The sequence below is a fragment of the Montipora capricornis genome, chromosome 12 (assembly GCF_036669925.1).
Source record: "Montipora capricornis isolate CH-2021 chromosome 12, ASM3666992v2, whole genome shotgun sequence".
Taxonomy (NCBI): Eukaryota; Metazoa; Cnidaria; class Anthozoa; order Scleractinia; family Acroporidae; genus Montipora; species Montipora capricornis.
This window is the reverse complement of record NC_090894.1, coordinates 22603254-22619984: the sequence shown is the minus strand read 5'-3', so window position 1 is coordinate 22619984 and position 16731 is coordinate 22603254. Positions and strand designations below refer to the sequence as shown.

Genomic DNA, 16731 nt, shown 5'->3' with positions numbered 1-16731 from the left:
TGTTCTTCACGAAAACCAATGAGAAGACACTTTGTTTCAGGGTTCCCCAGAGCTTTTCTCTCCCTCAGTCAAGAGAAGAGCTCTGAGGTCGAGATTGCAAAAAGATATGCTGAAATGCGTGCCGCCCGTGTAGCACGATTATTTTTCCTCTTTTTTTGTTGTTTTGTTTCGTTCTCGTTGACGACTGCGTCGTAGATCTTAAGTTTTAATCCAAACATCGAGTTGGGGCAATACAAAATCAATGTAATCGTTAGTTACTATCGGCACTCAATGAAAATCATTTTATAAAAAGCACTACAGAAAAGTCCTGTTTAACATATTTATTACCAGCTCGTGTTCGCACTTTCAGGTTGTTGGACCACCCGGTACAGGCAAGACAGATGTAGCCGTTCAAATAATTTCGAATATTTATCACAACTTCCCCGAACAGAGAACACTGTTGGTGACGCATTCAAATCAGGTATGGCTCGCTTCGACCTTCTTGCCTCTTAAAAAAGGATTGTGACGCCTACATTAATCCTATGCGAAAATTTCAGAGAAACTTCCAGCATTTTCGTTCTTGGCAATTAGTATTAAGTTATTTTCGTTTTTCATTCGCTAGGCTTTGAATCAGCTGTTTGAGAAAATCATGGCTCTAGACATCGAAGAACGACATTTACTTCGTCTCGGTCACGGAGAAGAAGCTTTAGAAACGGAGAAGGATTTCAGCAGGTTTGTCAATCATCTACGTTTACCTACCTCGTTCCCAGGGCCTCTTTGTCGATGAGGAACGAGGATGCTACGTTTACATTTACATGTCCTAACGCTAATAAAACGCTGATTAAATTAACTCAAGTCAAATCAAATATTGGTTTTTGTAGAGAGGGGACTGAAACCGGAGTACCCGCAGAAAAACCTCACGGTGCAGAGTAGAGAACCAACAAACTCAATCCACCTGTGACGTTAAATCTGGATCGAACCTTTTGACTTCTGGTCCTTGCTTACGTGGCCTCATACACCAGCCCGTTATGAGACAAAAAGTAAAAAAAAATAAAAAACTTAACTGATTACAAAACTCGTAAATTTACGTGATTAAGAATGCACTGTATGTCAAATATTTCTTTACGAGAATCAAATCACTGTTGTCCGTAATCTTTAGGCTGATATGTGGTATAAATCGTTTTTGACGCAGTGCAAGTTTCAGAAAAGCCGTTTGCTGTTAAGCTGGCGCTCTATTTTGTCATTTTTCTACGCAATTCCGGGGTTTTATTTAAGATAGTGCACTTGTCTCTTTCCTATAAAGAAGTGCACGACCAGTTCAAGAAATGATACCTTAATCTCCACTTCTTCTTGTCTAGGTATGGTCGGGTAAACTTTGTACTTGCAAGCAGATTGGAGCTGTTGAAGGAAGTTCAGCGCCTCCAGGTAAGCCCACCCATCGAGACTTTTCTTTTCCCAGCCTATACCTTTATTTCGCTTTACTACCCGTGGAGCACAGTTTGTCCCAGATGCAACGCCCCCCAGAGGACTTTTACGACAGGCATCGTGCTATAATGCAGGCTCTGTCTTGATCCTTCGTTTCCTTTTTTTTAAGCTTTATTGTACTTATGAGGCTAATAATTGTCATAGTCATGTGCTTTGTGGTTACATATATTTGCTCTCCGCCAATTTTAGCATCTGCCTTGATTTGTCGGTGAGATAATTTGGATCTGGTTTTACGACAATTCTCTATACATTTTGTTTTGTTCACAGGAAAGCCTCGACGTGCATGGTGATGTTTCTTATACTTGCGAAACCGCTGGATACTTTTATCTTTATCAAGTAAGCTTTCTTCGGGTAGAGGTTGGGGCCGCGTTGACAAAATACGTTACCAATTTCATTGCCATCCATGTGGAAAAAACTTGAGTTGTCATCATCAAGGAATTAAAGACGTAGAAGGTCACTACAACACGGAAACTCATCTTAAAAATTACGCAGCAACAGTTGTTTTATGGGTTCTTAAGAAATCTCCCAGTTTTTTTGCGGCTCAAAAGCAAACTCTCCCTGTTTAATTGTTTGAGGTTGACAGGTCTGTGAAGGGAAGAGGGTCCAAACTTGAATATATTAATTGACTCTCTTTTCCCGGACCCTCACAGTGAATCCACCACCGCTAGTAAAGAACTTTCAATTCGGAATTGTGCGATTTGTTTTCTTTGCTGTTTTTTGTGTCTTAGGTTGTGTCTCGTTGGGAAGAGTATATGTCAAAGCTTAAAACACGGGTAAGACTCTTATCAAATTGTTTATTGCGATTTTCATAAGTCTGCGGCATCTCATCTTCAAGCGCTATGCAACGGTCAAATCGCGTTTTGGCCTCCATCAATCAAACTTCCGACGCCAAGCCGAGAGTTGACCCGAAACCACGGATGCCGAATCAATTTTATGCGTGACAGAACCTATGAATCAGCACATTCATTTCGAACTCGACGCCGATGGAAAGCGATGGAATCTGCACGTATCTTTTTACTGAAGAATCTCGAAAAAGATATTATGGTGTTCGAGCTGTGAAGTTAACATAAACTCCAATTCACTTTCCGGAGGCGGAGTGGATCTTCCCGGCTATGTTTGGAAATTTGATTGATGGAAGCCAAAACATAGTTTGGCGTTCTGGCGCTTGAAGGTGACATTCTGCAGAAAAATGAAAATCGCTGTAATGCATGCCGGAGTATTTGATATTTGAAGTTTTTCTTCTCTTGTTCGTCTTCTAAAGCGGTACAATCTGTTTAATTTGATACTTTATACTCTGTATCTTCATCCTAGAAAGGAGACGTCTTGGCGATATCTGAACTTTTCCCTTTCACGAAATTCTTTGGAAATGCACCGCAGGTGAGGAGCTTATAAACTTCCGATTTCGATATTTCGCTCAGCAGCTTTTAAACGACAACATTTCGGCCTAGGTAATCCCAATTAGTGATACCTCATTATCTGGCAAGAGTAATTTCGTTCTACGGTTTATGATTGTTTTAACAACCTTGCCCACATTCTTAGCCAATCAGGCGGTAAGACGCTAGTCGCTTGTGTTTTCCCGCTCTAAGCACCGGCTGCATAGATGTTCCTTTGCGTTACGATTGGTTCATTTAAATTGTCTTTCGTTTGCGATTGACCCAAGCGATAACTTAGGTCCTACGACAAGTTGTATAACTTTTCTTGAAAATTAAAGATGGAAAAATGTTCTTTTTGAGGTTTTCACTCATGTGGTCGGTGACTATGCTCTTTAGTCAGAGAAAATGTCTGCATCAGAATCGAGCGCAATCTCCGTCGAGTTTAGTTTCTTGTCTTAGTGTCTTTTTAGGCACAGATTACCCTGAATGAGACATTTACCTTGCGTTGCTGTGCACAAAAAAAAAACAATTGAATTGCATCCCGGAGACATGCACTCATTGTTTGTTTGCAATGTTTTTCGTAGCCTGTGTTCAAAGGTGAAACATTTGAAGGCGATATGGAAATCGCTGAGGTAAGTTCATGGGATGGGTCGATGTGAACCATTTGCAAGACCTCACAGGAGAGGTTTGTAAAATAATAGACAAAGGAGGAAAACATTGAAACCTCGCGCAATTCAGGCCAACAGCCTACGGAAGTGTGAATTTTTTTCAAATTTAATTTTGAACACCTGTATCAATAATGTTCATTTGTCATTCCTCTCTCTCTATCTGTAGGGTTGTTATAGATACATAAAGAAGATTTTTCAACAGTTAGAGGTAATATTTCCCATAGACCGTCTTAAATTATGTTTAGAACGCAGATTAACTCGCGCCTTTTAGTTAACTATTAGTTACTGGCACGTTGGAATTTTATATCTAGCACGAGCATCCCGTGCACCGGCAATCTCGATTTGCACACGTCTGTTCTAAACTAAAAAAGAAATGCATACAAGGGCACTTTTTTTATTACCAGCGGCGCAAGCTTAAGAAGCTTAATTCTCCTTATTTGGAGCAGCATTTGGTAGCTGAAGCAATTTTCCGTTTCGTAAACAAGCGATGTCATTTGGATGTTTGTGAATTTTCCCTGTTAAGTTTGTCGTTTGCAAATGAGGAAAAACATACTTCATCTAGGCCTAAATTAGCAGCGTATGTCACTTAGAATTTAAAAAAAAACAGAGAAAAAAAATTAGAAAAAGTTGATCGAACCATGTCGAACTCGGTTCAATGGCTTAAGGGGGGTGGCACTTAACTACAGAAAGACAATGGTTGCTAAGAAAACTTTTTAGTCAAAGAGCCCTGCAAAAAGGTTCCATGGATGGTACTATGAAGTAACTTTTTCAATAGAAATGTGACATCTCTTCAAACAGAACGCGCATGCGCAACTAGTTCCAGTCCTCTGCCGTGCGTTTCAGTGTAAAACAGGTGAAAGCTCTCAGTAAACGAAATGAAGAGGCACTTTTTTCACCGGATGGGAACTGTCCCATCATTTTTTGTAAACTGTAGCATGGAATTTCTATTTCGACAAAGAATGGAACTGATATTTTGAAAAGTGTATCAAGGGAGGGCCTTATGACGTTATAATTAATTTGAGAAATGATTTCTTTTAAGGACGTTCGCGCCAATTGTTTTTGCGCACCTTACTGCGCACGCAAATGCACACGCCACGTCATACACGAGCGCGCGCGCTAAGTAATAAAATGAGAAATGATAGGGCAAAAGGCCATTGCTATAGCTTTGCCTGGATTTAACGCTCTTGGACGTTCGGTGACCCCTATTTTTCTTTCCAGAAACGGATTTTATTTACAATTATCTCCACGTTGTCCAAAAATGAACAAAAAATCAATGTGGGAAGTTAAAAAAATTTCAAGATTTGTGCTCACGGGACATCAAATCGTGCCATCTTGCAGCTGCATGGCGCGTGAAACTGTGGTCGCTAAATGCGAACTTGATCTTTAAGGAACCTCACCAGTTGACTTAATTCACTTAATAAGTCCACTTAAACAATATTTGGCAGAGACGATTTCACTTCAAAGATTTAATTGCAATATATTTGGGTTTACAGACACTGGCCTTATTCGCTAACGAAGCCCGATTTTGTCACATTTTGGGTGTTTTTCCGGGCATGTTCTCTCCAAAACGAAGTCGGTGACCCCCCATTTTTTTTACATTTCTGACATAACTAACTCATTATCTTACAATGGTAAAAGTTTCAGAAAAAAATCAATGTTGAAAAAATTTCGCGCGAACGTCCTTAAAATCCATGCTGCAGATTTTGTGCTACAATGTTCTCACACTTTTGCGTTAAAAATTTGTGGGAAACATATTTAACTCGCTGAGTTTTTAGTCATTTACTGTTTTGGTCACGTGATTTACCAAATGTGGTTGTGATTTGAACAAGACAAAGAAATGTTAAATAGAAAACACTTGGCAAGAAAGGATAACTGTAGAGTTGAAGAAATTAGAGAAATGGCTATTTGAAGGACTCCAGAGTAACGGTTTGGTAGGTAAGAGCCATCCCCCTTAAGAGTAAATGCACTTCACCTCTACACTACCGAACCAATGACGTCACGCGTGCAATTTTAAATGCATCCAATCCTAACAATTTTTTGAAAGCTAACCGAATAAAAAGGCTTGGGTACTAAGAATGGCATCGACCGTCAAATCACCGAATTTAGCCTTCTCTTTATTTGCTCAAAAACAGCATTCGTACCGCAACAAGTACAAGATAGTTTGCGCAAAATTGTGCAGAGTATACGAGGTAAAAGAATCGGAAAACACTATAAGATAGTTCAAACTTTTGTTTTTCAGTAATACTTTCTTAAGGCCTGGCCAAACGCTCTCAACATTTCAACGCAACATCTTGCAACATTGTTGGACACAACATGTTTCGTACGTTTGGCCACCCAGTTGCGATATGTTGCATACGTGCGTTTGGCCAGTCCATTCAACACATGTCGCAGTATCATGCAGCAATGTTGCAAGATGTTGCGTTGAAATATTGCGAGCGTTTGGCCAGGCCTTTACTTAAAACTGATTTTCATATCTGCCTTATTTTCCCAGGAATTTCGTGCATTTGAGCTTCTTCGAAGTGGTACGTTGCTTCTGGTTGTTATGTTGATCTCCTGATTAAATGAATAAAGGTTATTCACAGACCATGTTGTTGGTATGGCGAAAAACTGTGTCCCAGAGATCCGTACTAAAGACAGAGAGCACAGTTTTTCTCAATACGGACTGATCTAGAATCTTGGACGTTGTACCCCAGTCAGTTTCGCAGTGATCGTAAATGGCGTAAATGGATCGTAAATGGCGCCTTGGGCGCTGATTCGTCATTGATTTTGGATTGAGTGGGAGTCTAATTTCCCATTTTATTCCCTCTGACCATCATTGCAATCTTGGGTCAAATGAACAATAAAAACATCCTCTCCTCCTCCAGTTCCATTAAATCAGATTGCGCGAATCTCGACATTCCGTCCTCTCGCAGTGGAAGAAAAATAAAATGAAAACTACTTTTAACTATCATTTCTTTCGTGTCGATCCCTTATTACTTTTTACAATGCCAGAAAATAAGTTTTTTAAAAACTCCTTTGTATGTATTGCAGGTCGAGACAGAACAAACTACCTTTTAGTGAAGGAAGCAAAAATTATTGCAATGACATGCACACACGCTGCTCTCAAGAGACGAGACTTGGTAGAACTTGGATTTAAGGCGAGCAACGTTTATATAAACAAAAATAAACCGTGTAATGTATGAACTTGTGCATACACCTTATTCCAAAATGGCCGTCCATTTAGTATTCTTTTGTTTGATTTCAAATTGGCCCTTTTGGCCTCGTTCCGGGTTAAATATTCTTTTTGAGTTTTACGTTTGAAAGCGAGGACAAAAGGGCAATCAAACAAAGTAATACAAAGGACGCTTTCTATTTGACAGAACTGATCGGCCAGACCGGACATTTTGAAGGGCTAATTCCACAACGACTTCAAATTAACACACTTCAAGGATGATATATATTCTCCTCCAGAAGAATGCGAGGGATTCTCATGCAAGTGTTCGTTCAAATTGTTGCATTTTCTTTGCAAACTGACGGGTCTGGCCGGCCACTTGTGACAAAAGGAAAGCATCCTAAAATGCCGGCCATTTTGGAATAAGGCGTATTATTATTGGGGAGCTTAACCAATGACGTCAGCCTCAGCGTCAGCGAAATTGGTCAGTTCTGCACGCCCCGCCCCGCCCCGCACCGCACCGCACCGCACAAGCGTTTTTCATTTTAGTAACGACGTGGAATGACCAAAGTAAAATTCTTAAGAAGACGTTAGGGAGTTTTAAGCAACGACCACGGCTACAGCGAGGACAACGCCACAAATTACGAATATTATCGGTTGAAAAAGGAAAGATAATCGTGCTCTACGCGTGGCGAGCATTTTATTGCATTTCTTTGCTGTACTCCTTAAAAAACTAACGTGAAATCACCAGTTTTAGGTTTTAGCGACAAGGCGAGCACACAACAATGAACCATTCAATTTCTATCTTTACTTGAAAACTGTTCGGAGCCATCCAGTTATATAATCTTGTACAACCTGATCAAGAAGGAAAAATCGCGAAGTAGTTAACGATATTGCTAAGTGATATTTGGAAATGATTTTGCCGTTGTCCTCTCTTTAAGTCTCTTTTTTACATTTCTACTCCCTTTCTATGCCAGGTTATTTTATTGACAGTTTGCTCATCTTGCAGTGGTGAGAGCACTCGCCTCCCACCAGTGTGGCGCGGGTTCGATTCCAGACTCGGCGTCATATGTGGGTTGAGTTTGTTGGTTCTCTACTCTGCACCGAGAGGTTTTCTCCGGGTACTCCGGTTTCCTCTCACCTCAAAAACCAACATTTGACTTGATTTGTGTTGATTGTTAATTTCAGTTTACACTGTCCCCAATTGACCGTTTTCGGATTCTCACAGCTGGACTGGATCTAGCATGAAATGAAGGCTACTGCGGGCAAATCTTTTCAAATGCAAATTAATTTGCCCGCTTTAGCCTCCATTTCATGCTAGATCCAGTCCAACCGTTAGAATACGAAACTGGCCAATTAGCGCTCCATCGCTAAAACGACTAGCTAGTTCTTTACCTTTTACCACTAATGTGAACATCTATTTTGGTATAACCTCCTCGAAGCCGTTGTCGCCGTCTTTTGGTAAACCTCCCTATGAAGAGGGAGTAAAGCAATGAGAACGGCAACGTGGACGAAAACGTCACTTCAGAATATAACTTAGTGCTATCGTAAGTATTTCGCCATTGTTTCATTTTGTTCGCGTGTTTACAATCATACGGTCGAACTATCAAACTGACTAGATTTGCACGAACTGTTTCTAACGTGAGCTGTTTGTTGTTGTATGCTCACGTTGTCGTCAAAACCTAAAATTTGGTGATTTCACGTTGTTGTTATGTGGAGTACAGCAAATAAAATTTAATGTACTAACTAAAATGCGTGCTGCTCGACTATATTTCCTCTTTTAACCCGACACTAATGATATTCTTCAGACTTTTGTGCATTCTCGTAACCAGAGCCTCGGATCGACCCAAGGCTCTGCGGGGAGACTCTATGTAGGAGAACATGCGCCGTAGGGTTTTCTAGCCAAAAATTGGCTATTTGAACCTTACGGCGCCTGCTCACTCCTCTTGCTAACATGAGTGCGCCAATTAGAGACGCTTTTCATTGTTCTTCACGAAAACCAATGAGAAGGCACTTTGTTTCAGGGTTCCTAGAGCTCTTTTTCCCCTCAGTCAAGAGAACTGAGAGCTCTGGGGTCGAGATTGTGTTTTGGGATGTTGTCTTTGCCGCAGTCGTCTTTCAAACTCCCTGATGTCTTGCTATACTACTTAGACTGAAATTGTTAAAATGGAGCAACCATAGTGAAGGGGAAATTGTATGTGGCTAGGGTTATGACACACCTTCGTTGAAGCCTCATCGTCTCTTCGCAGACTTGAGGTAAGTTGAAGGGTGTGGTATAAAATTCCTTTATAACTCTTGTCACCTCCCCCAGGGATTGCATTATCAATACAGGTGGCTTCTTTGGCTCAACGTAAATCTTCCGTGACGTGTATAACTGTTGTTGTTTTAGTATGACAATGTTTTGATGGAAGAAGCGGCTCAAATCCTGGAGATTGAAACGTTCATACCCCTTCTACTTCAGGTCAGTGAGGAGTTCATTTTCTCTGTGCAGTTTTGCCTGCATTGCAAAAACGATCCAATTTAAGCGAGAACGCGAAGGGTGGGCCAGAAAAGAGATAACGCTGGGAAACTCAAAAGCGCGGCGTTCGGGCTCTGCCGCTCCCGAATTCCTCCTTCATTTCGTCTCTGCCACTTGGTCTGTTAAAAGCTGTAGCTAGAGTAAGTAACCCTCTAGGGTGGCCAAGAGATGGGGAACAGCTACTCGCATAGGGGGAGGGAAATCCCTTCTACTCTCGAAGCCTGTTTCACAGTTTTGTTTTCGGAAGCTGCTTTTGTTTGACGTTTACTAAGGTATTGTCTTATAGAATCCGGAAGATGGATACAATCGAATGAAAAGAGTCATCCTCATTGGTGATCATCACCAGGTAACCTAACAGCTGTAGATGGTTGTACGTTTTGAGAGACGGATTACCGTGGATAATTCGTTCAGTCGGATCATCCGTCCTTTTTCCCGATGCGCAGACGAAGTATCCTCGTCCCAGACTGATGATCCGTCTCTATAGGGGAATCTTTGTTTACATGTTTTGCCACATTAGCCTTAGGCTATCGTTTTCTAATCTATCAGCCAAAGTCCATTGCATGACGAGCTATCTCTGAAGGATTGAGCGCAATTTACCAGATAATCTCTGAGTAACGACGCTTTGAAAATTCGAAATTTTACAAGGAATGTATGGATGACACTATTCCCACCCAAAAATATATCAGTTTTTGATGGCAAATAAGTCGGTCATTAGCGAAGCCAAAAGGCTGAAAATTGGATATTTAACTAAGCTCAACACGTTCTTTTACCATTTCAAGTCAATTAGTGAATATCATGATTCCTACTATCGGCAAACTCGTATGTTAATGGAACAAAATATAAACAATGAGGTCGGCAAAGATTCGCCTAGTATAAATTGACCCAATGAATGGCAAATTGGTCAAGTATCGCTCGGCTGTGAGTTCGACAGTTGCGTTCCTTTGCAACTGCTAGCTAAATGATTTCATTATTTCAACACCCAATCGTACTTTCAACAACTGAAAGCGTATTTGAACCACGCGGGTCTTGAAGCGGAAGCTAAGAAGCCATCTTTTCACCTAAAATTTAGATCTCTCGGCTTCTACGATACCTCATCGGCGTTGTTCTGCTGCATATTGATATTACTTAGCCTGCATTGTTTTCTTTGTTGATGTGTATCACTGTTGTTTCTGTTCCATTTCCAGCTACCCCCAGTCATAAAGAACATGGCTTTCCAAAAGTTCTCTAACATGGAACAATCTTTGTTCACAAGATTTGTGCGTTTGGGCGTCCCCACTGTTCAACTTGATGCACAGGGCCGTGCGAGATCCAGGTATATGTTTGATGCTAAATATATAGGCCATTTCCGAGTTGCTGTTTGCCTCGGTTTTGAAGTGAGTCTTGGTGCTCAACTATTGAAATGGAAATGAGTGTGATTTGCATGAGAATAAGCATTTCATTTCCGTTTCAATGGTTGAGCACCAGGACTCGCTTTGAAACTGAGGCATGCAGCAACTCGGAAATGGGCTATTATAGATTAATACGTCATCGTCCCAGGGCTGGTCGGCACCATAGTCGAGGACATGGAATCTCATAGCCGCAGCCTTTCTCCTTTTGTTTCATTTTTGTGCCGGTCTCATCTAGACAACGACGTCACATGAGGTTGTATTGTGAACGCTAGCACGCAAAAATAACTTAGTGCTAAATAGTGCCCTTGTTACGTTGCGTAGCAACCTAAAAACGTTTCTCTAAACAAAATGCAAAGATGACGTTGTTCCCGATAAGTTTGCTGTTTTTTGGGGTGGGGGTGGGTGGGGTGGTCAGGGATAAGCAAAAATGTCGACATCTTTTTCAATACGTGAAAATTACCGGTACTTCCAAGTCAAATTACGTGGAGAGTTTTTTTGTATTCTGGTGGAATAATATGTATAACAAAATGGATAATATTCAACGTCGTTGACGCAAGTTTAATTCCTGGACAAAAAAAGCATATTTCACATGCGAAATGAGGTTGAAAATCGGAAAATCTTTGACGACAACGCGAATTCATGTTTTCTTTTGCTGTGATGTTCTTGTTCTCGTCGCTCGTTTGAAAAGCCGCCGGCTCGCGATCATTCTGTACACAGGACAACCATCCACTGTGTTAGTGGTGGACTGTGCTTGGAGTGACGCAAGGATTCATTGTATTTTGTGGGTTTCAGTTTGTGTAGTTTATATAACTGGCGATATACAAAGCTTGGCGATCTTCCTCATGTCAACACTTGGCCAGAGTACTGTGTGGAAAATCCCGGATTTTTCTATGACTATCAACTCATTGATGTTCCGGATTTCAATGGAGTCGGCGAGTCTGAGCCCAACCCTTACTTTTATCAGGTAAATGATTAACAACAGCTTCAAGTGAAGTTTTACAGTGCGACGCGCCTTACCGTGGCCACCTAACAAAGGTTTTTAAAACTTATACGCCAATCAGGGTGTGCGAATTGATTATCAGTCACCCCTCCTTGCAAAGTTCGCACGGTTGTAAGTTGAACAACGTTGAACGGATTGTTTGAGTTGACGTCTTTTCACGTAGTTGTCAAATGTGAAAGTTTGTTGGGTGGCCACGGTAAGGCGCGTCGAACTGTAACAGGTTACTTTTCTTCCTCATTTCCGTAGAACATCAACCCTAGAACGAGTTTTGTCTTTTTATTGGAAAGTTTTTTTTTTTTTTAAATCGAGGCGAGAAAATCATTAGTTGATTGCTCAAAAATGAGCTATGCGTATAACATGGAATGGAGATTCGAGGGAATCTACCAACTTTCTGGGAAGGCATCTGTTCGTCAAGACACATTTGTCCAGGGTTAACTTCCACCCGAAGCTCACCGGCTGGATTTTTTTTCTATAACTGTATGTGTTCGAGGAGGAAGCGAAATTTTTGCAGTAATCCTTTCATTTAGCAGCGGGCTTTGTGAAACTGAGACTGCAAACTGCTTCATGTTTGCCTCGCATCTATGGTTTCTTTCTTGGAGTACTGGTCCTTTTTCGTTGGTAAAAAAAGAAATATGTCCGAGAGACTGAACACTTTGATACGTTATAGAGAATCATGGAGAACGTTACAACATTGGTAAGACCACAATAATGGGAGCGAGGAGGGGTGGGGGTTAAGTTGCCTGCTTTTTCCCAACAGTGTGTAGGTCCTTTTCGAAAGCACCCTATAGTCTAACCATTTGGAGTTCTGTATACGAAACAACGCTTCCGCATTTCAATAGCTCAAGAGCCGGTTTTTTAATTCAAGTCTATCTTACAACGGGGCTTTAAACAAACGTTTCAGCTCCGGAGCTTTCAAAAAGCGGATTGCTCTAAGTAGATAAATTATTTTCTTAATTCCTCTTGTTCTAATGTAATACGATAATTTGCCGAAATGAAAGCGAATTGGAATACAGCTTTGTTTGAATAATCGCTCTCATATGATGACCCAGTGATGGTTTTGAACCCGCGACCTCTCGCTTTGGAATACATTGCTTTATAAAGTGAATGAACTGGACGGATAAGGAGGGCGTTGAATGTGTTTTCTGCTCTTTCTTCCCGTAGAATCTCGGAGAAGCCGAATACGCAGTCGCTATTTTCATGTACATGCGCTTGATTGGATACCCTGCTGACAAGATTGCTATCTTGACAACCTACAATGGGCAGAAGCATCTCATTCGTGACGTCATTAGACAAAGATGTGCTACTAACCCGCTAATTGGTCAGCCCAGCAAGGTAAATATTGATGGGATTGTGTACAGGCAGGTGATACACTTTATGGCAAAGACATGAGAAACAACTATGGCCAAACAAGGAGACGAAAGACGGTCGTTCTATGCGCCTGAAGTATATCGTTCATTTGCACTATTTAAACCTAGAGACCCTTGCGCCCACGAAAATGAACCATTTCATCACAGGTTTGGAGCGGATTGAAAAATGTTAATCCAACAGCTTCTCCTAAAAGCTCACAAGAAACTCAAATAACCTAAAAAGGTTGGGACACTCGATGGAGCTTGGCCATTTACGCCGATCTACTGTAAGCATTGCAGATGGCTTGTTGTAAAGTCGCTATTGTCAGTGTCGGGAATTCAGTAGTATCAATTTACTTGTATTAAATCAGTTACTTCCAAATTCTCGTTTTACAAATAGTTAAAGTTTCTTTAGAGATTAACCCCATTAACTCAGTGTCAGCCTGGTTTATGTTTAGAAAGAAACTCAAATCTCGGTCTTGAAACACGATGTCAAAACTGATTCGCAACATTCCTTTCTCCGGTCAGGTGACCACTGTGGATCGTTACCAAGGGCAACAGAACGATTACATCATCTTGTCTCTTGTGCGCACCAAAACCGTCGGTCACATCAGAGACGTGCGCCGATTGGTGGTTGCAATGTCACGTGCACGGCTGGGTCTGTACGTGCTAGCTCGTGTCAGCTTGTTCCAGAACTGCTTTGAACTCAGGCCTGCCTTCTCTCAGGTGAGAAAGAACGATTCGGATTTACGAGCCCACTTATCAGGCGCTAATTAAAGAATAGAGTGGAGTGCAAGCGAGAGAGGTGACGCGCGAGGCGTTTTGCGCTTCCCTCCCTCGTTCGCACGCGTGCGTTTTATTTCGTCGGCTCAGTCCAGCTACGTTTTGGGGCTACGGTTTCACCTGCAAAGCTTCAGATCAATTATATTATGGAAACATACAGGGTTAGTCTCAAACCGCATTACATCCTCGAGCCCAGAGCGTTTCACTGCTGCAAGTTGAGCGCGGAAAAGCTCTGGGAACAAGGTTGGCTGCCGTGCACATGAGCAAAAAGTTATCCAGATTTCTATTATTAAACTTTTAATTCTCGTCGTTTACGTTGTAATGTCCTTCTTTACCCAGTTGACCAGCAGACCTTTGAAGCTGTATCTCGCACCAAGTGAACGATATCCACCTTGCAGACCAGTAAGTCAACAATCAGCTTATATTTGTCTTCAACATTGTTCGGAGTTTTGTTTTTCATTTTTTTTTTGCTCCCATTCCAGCGCGGAGTACCGCCAGCCGAAGCACCTTTCATTGTTGAAGATATGCCCCAAATGCATCGCTTTGTGTTTGACTTCTACAGTCAGTACGTCCAGTCACTCAGAGCACAGCAACAGGTACCACCGCAAATCTGAATTCGTTGTTTTGGACCACCTTGTTTTACAAAAATAATCCCGTAATCCCGCAATTCTTGGGTTTCACTCACGTGATCAACAGCCATGTTTTTCAACGAAAACAAAAGAAGACGTTAGCATAATAATGGCTTTCAATTCCCGGAGGATTGGATCGGGACTCCAACATGGCCGCTATCTCATTGTTTGGGGACACCAACATGGCGGCCGTGACGTCATGTGAAATTCAAGAATATTACGACAGAATTCACAATTCAAAGGTAATAGGCCTTATGCATGATGACGTCATATAGCCTCGTTTGCACAAAATTTTTCACATCATCTGGACATGCAATACTGTTCGCCCATGGGTTTTCTTTACAAGTTTGTTCCTTTGGGATTTGGCTCAAGCTAAAATCTACAAGTTTGAATTTCGAATTCGAGGCTTGGTGGTGAAATCAGCTTGTCAGACGTCATCACCCATAAGGGCTATTTATAGCGCAAGAAAATCCCACGAGGTTTACATGAAGTATCCCTTTGATCGTTTGATCGTTTGATCGTTTGCGGCCATTTTAGTCTAGTTCATAATTAAGATCTGATCTGGTGTCGCCTAAGGAGATGAAATCGCTGTCTGTGTCGCTAGTTATATGTGCGTAATAGATCGAAGAATACAAGATTTACAAGGTGAAAATACTTAAGAGTGATTTCAGTGCGGTCCTTTTAGATATCTTCTGTTTGCCTGTTCAGAAAAGACAGACTAGAAAACAACAATTTCGTTCGCGCTTCTTGTAGCCGAAGCACGTTTACGGAATGATTGTTCAATGGCCTGCTTACGAGAATCGCTATGCTATCCGACAGAATTTTTTTATCCTCTTTCATTCAGAGTATGACTAGTATCCCTCGGCCACCAGAGGAAGAGAAGAAGAGTGAAGAGGCTGAAGGGAACGTTGACGAAGAAGAAACAGAAAACAAAGATACAGCAACGGACAACGATATGGAAAAAGATCAAGGTTCTCCGATCGTGAACGAAGTTGAAGAGATGGAAGCCGAAGCAAACTGAAGAAATTATTTACAAACAATTAGATCAGCAAGCTTTCTCTTGGTTCAATTGAACGATATCTAAGTCGGAACATGGAGTTGGGCTCGCCACTTGTTCTCCTGCCTTCCCAATACTGTACTTGGCATTCGCTCTCGTTCCCTTTTTTGGTTTTCCAGAGGGGGAGGGGTGGGGGTCCTTTTGATGAAAATCAATACCATGTGACCCATACCAATTTATGATAATCGATTGGTTGATTTTTATAATCGAAAGCCAGGAGGCGAAGATTTCTAGGACCCTAAACCGGATGTCATTTTGGATCGTGAAAGTTTGAAAAAAAAAAGCTGTAAAAAACTGAAGAGCTTGTATCTTTGCCTCAGTCTTTTCTCAACTTTAAAATCATGCGGGAAAATGTTGTGAAAAAAACTCTTTCCGTGGTAGAGAGCGTGGGTTTTTTTAACATTACCAAACAGCATCTGAACGTCATTACCCTGAGTCTCTTTCGATCTTCCTAGATAAGTCGGGAAGAGGAAAGTAGACTCTGCTCGCCGCCTCCACATTTTGTATTGAGCATGCGTTAAAAATTGAAAATTTATGTATCCGGTGTCAGTCTAGCCTGAGATCATGCCCTCTCCCTATTATCCCTTTATGTCTTGAAAAAAAAAACTCCTGATCGCAGGTTAGTGTCAGTCACGCGTGACCAGTAGCCACAAAACGAAGAAGAAGAAGTCGGAATATTTTCGAAGAACTCCGGCAAACACACGACAATCAAGGAATCATTTCATTGGAAACTCAAGATAGTCCATATATCTTAAAAATGCCATTTATTTTTTTACTGAAAAATTTATAGGTTTCTGTCAGGCTAGTTTCTGTAACCGACACATATAGGAAAAACTCATGGGAATTCTAACAGTTAAAATTGCCACGCTGTTGTAAATTTCAAAATATTGATGACGCGTGGCGACTGATCATGCGCAAAAAAAAAAATAAACAGGTTTGACAAGTCGAAACTGGACTGACTCATCCAATTCTTTGGATGAGCGGCAAATCAAAGAATGTGGAGGCGGCGAGCAGAGTCTACTTTCCTCTTCCCGACTTATCTAGGAAGATCGAAAGAGACTCTGCTCGCAGGGTAGCACATCATACATCCAAACATTTCTTCAATGTTTTGTTTAACTGTCTTTCTGGGTAGAAAACGCATCTGATTTCACGACATAACTAAATCAATGAAAGTCTCCAGCCAATTCTGGTTTTCTAATGGTGTTTGTACTTTGCTTGCTTATGGAATATTTTCTCAAAGTATAGTACGTGAAGTGAATTTAAAATGTATGGTCGGGACTGTCATGTTTCTGTGGAATGAACTGAAAATGAAAGACAGCTCTGAGCTGGCTTGATAACTGAACACTGTTGCGGT

At 41.3% G+C, this 16731-nt stretch overlaps 1 protein-coding gene across 1 annotated transcript in view; it reads left to right on the top strand.

The window, feature by feature from the left end:
• Positions 1–15799, top strand: part of LOC138027800 (RNA helicase aquarius-like) — a 41366-nt gene extending 25567 nt beyond the window's left edge. The window contains exons 35-53 of the mRNA XM_068875416.1: positions 350–460; positions 602–711; positions 1338–1404; positions 1732–1800; positions 2193–2237; positions 2776–2841; positions 3422–3469; positions 3672–3713; positions 5997–6027; positions 6536–6642; positions 9046–9117; positions 9461–9520; positions 10359–10486; positions 11355–11526; positions 12724–12894; positions 13437–13634; positions 14031–14093; positions 14174–14287; positions 15165–15799. Coding sequence (XP_068731517.1) covers positions 350–460; positions 602–711; positions 1338–1404; positions 1732–1800; positions 2193–2237; positions 2776–2841; positions 3422–3469; positions 3672–3713; positions 5997–6027; positions 6536–6642; positions 9046–9117; positions 9461–9520; positions 10359–10486; positions 11355–11526; positions 12724–12894; positions 13437–13634; positions 14031–14093; positions 14174–14287; positions 15165–15341 — 1851 coding nt within the window. The 3' untranslated portion in view covers positions 15342–15799. The remainder of the gene's footprint in view (positions 1–349; positions 461–601; positions 712–1337; positions 1405–1731; positions 1801–2192; positions 2238–2775; positions 2842–3421; positions 3470–3671; positions 3714–5996; positions 6028–6535; positions 6643–9045; positions 9118–9460; positions 9521–10358; positions 10487–11354; positions 11527–12723; positions 12895–13436; positions 13635–14030; positions 14094–14173; positions 14288–15164) is intronic.
• Positions 15800–16731: the final 932 nt, after the last annotated feature.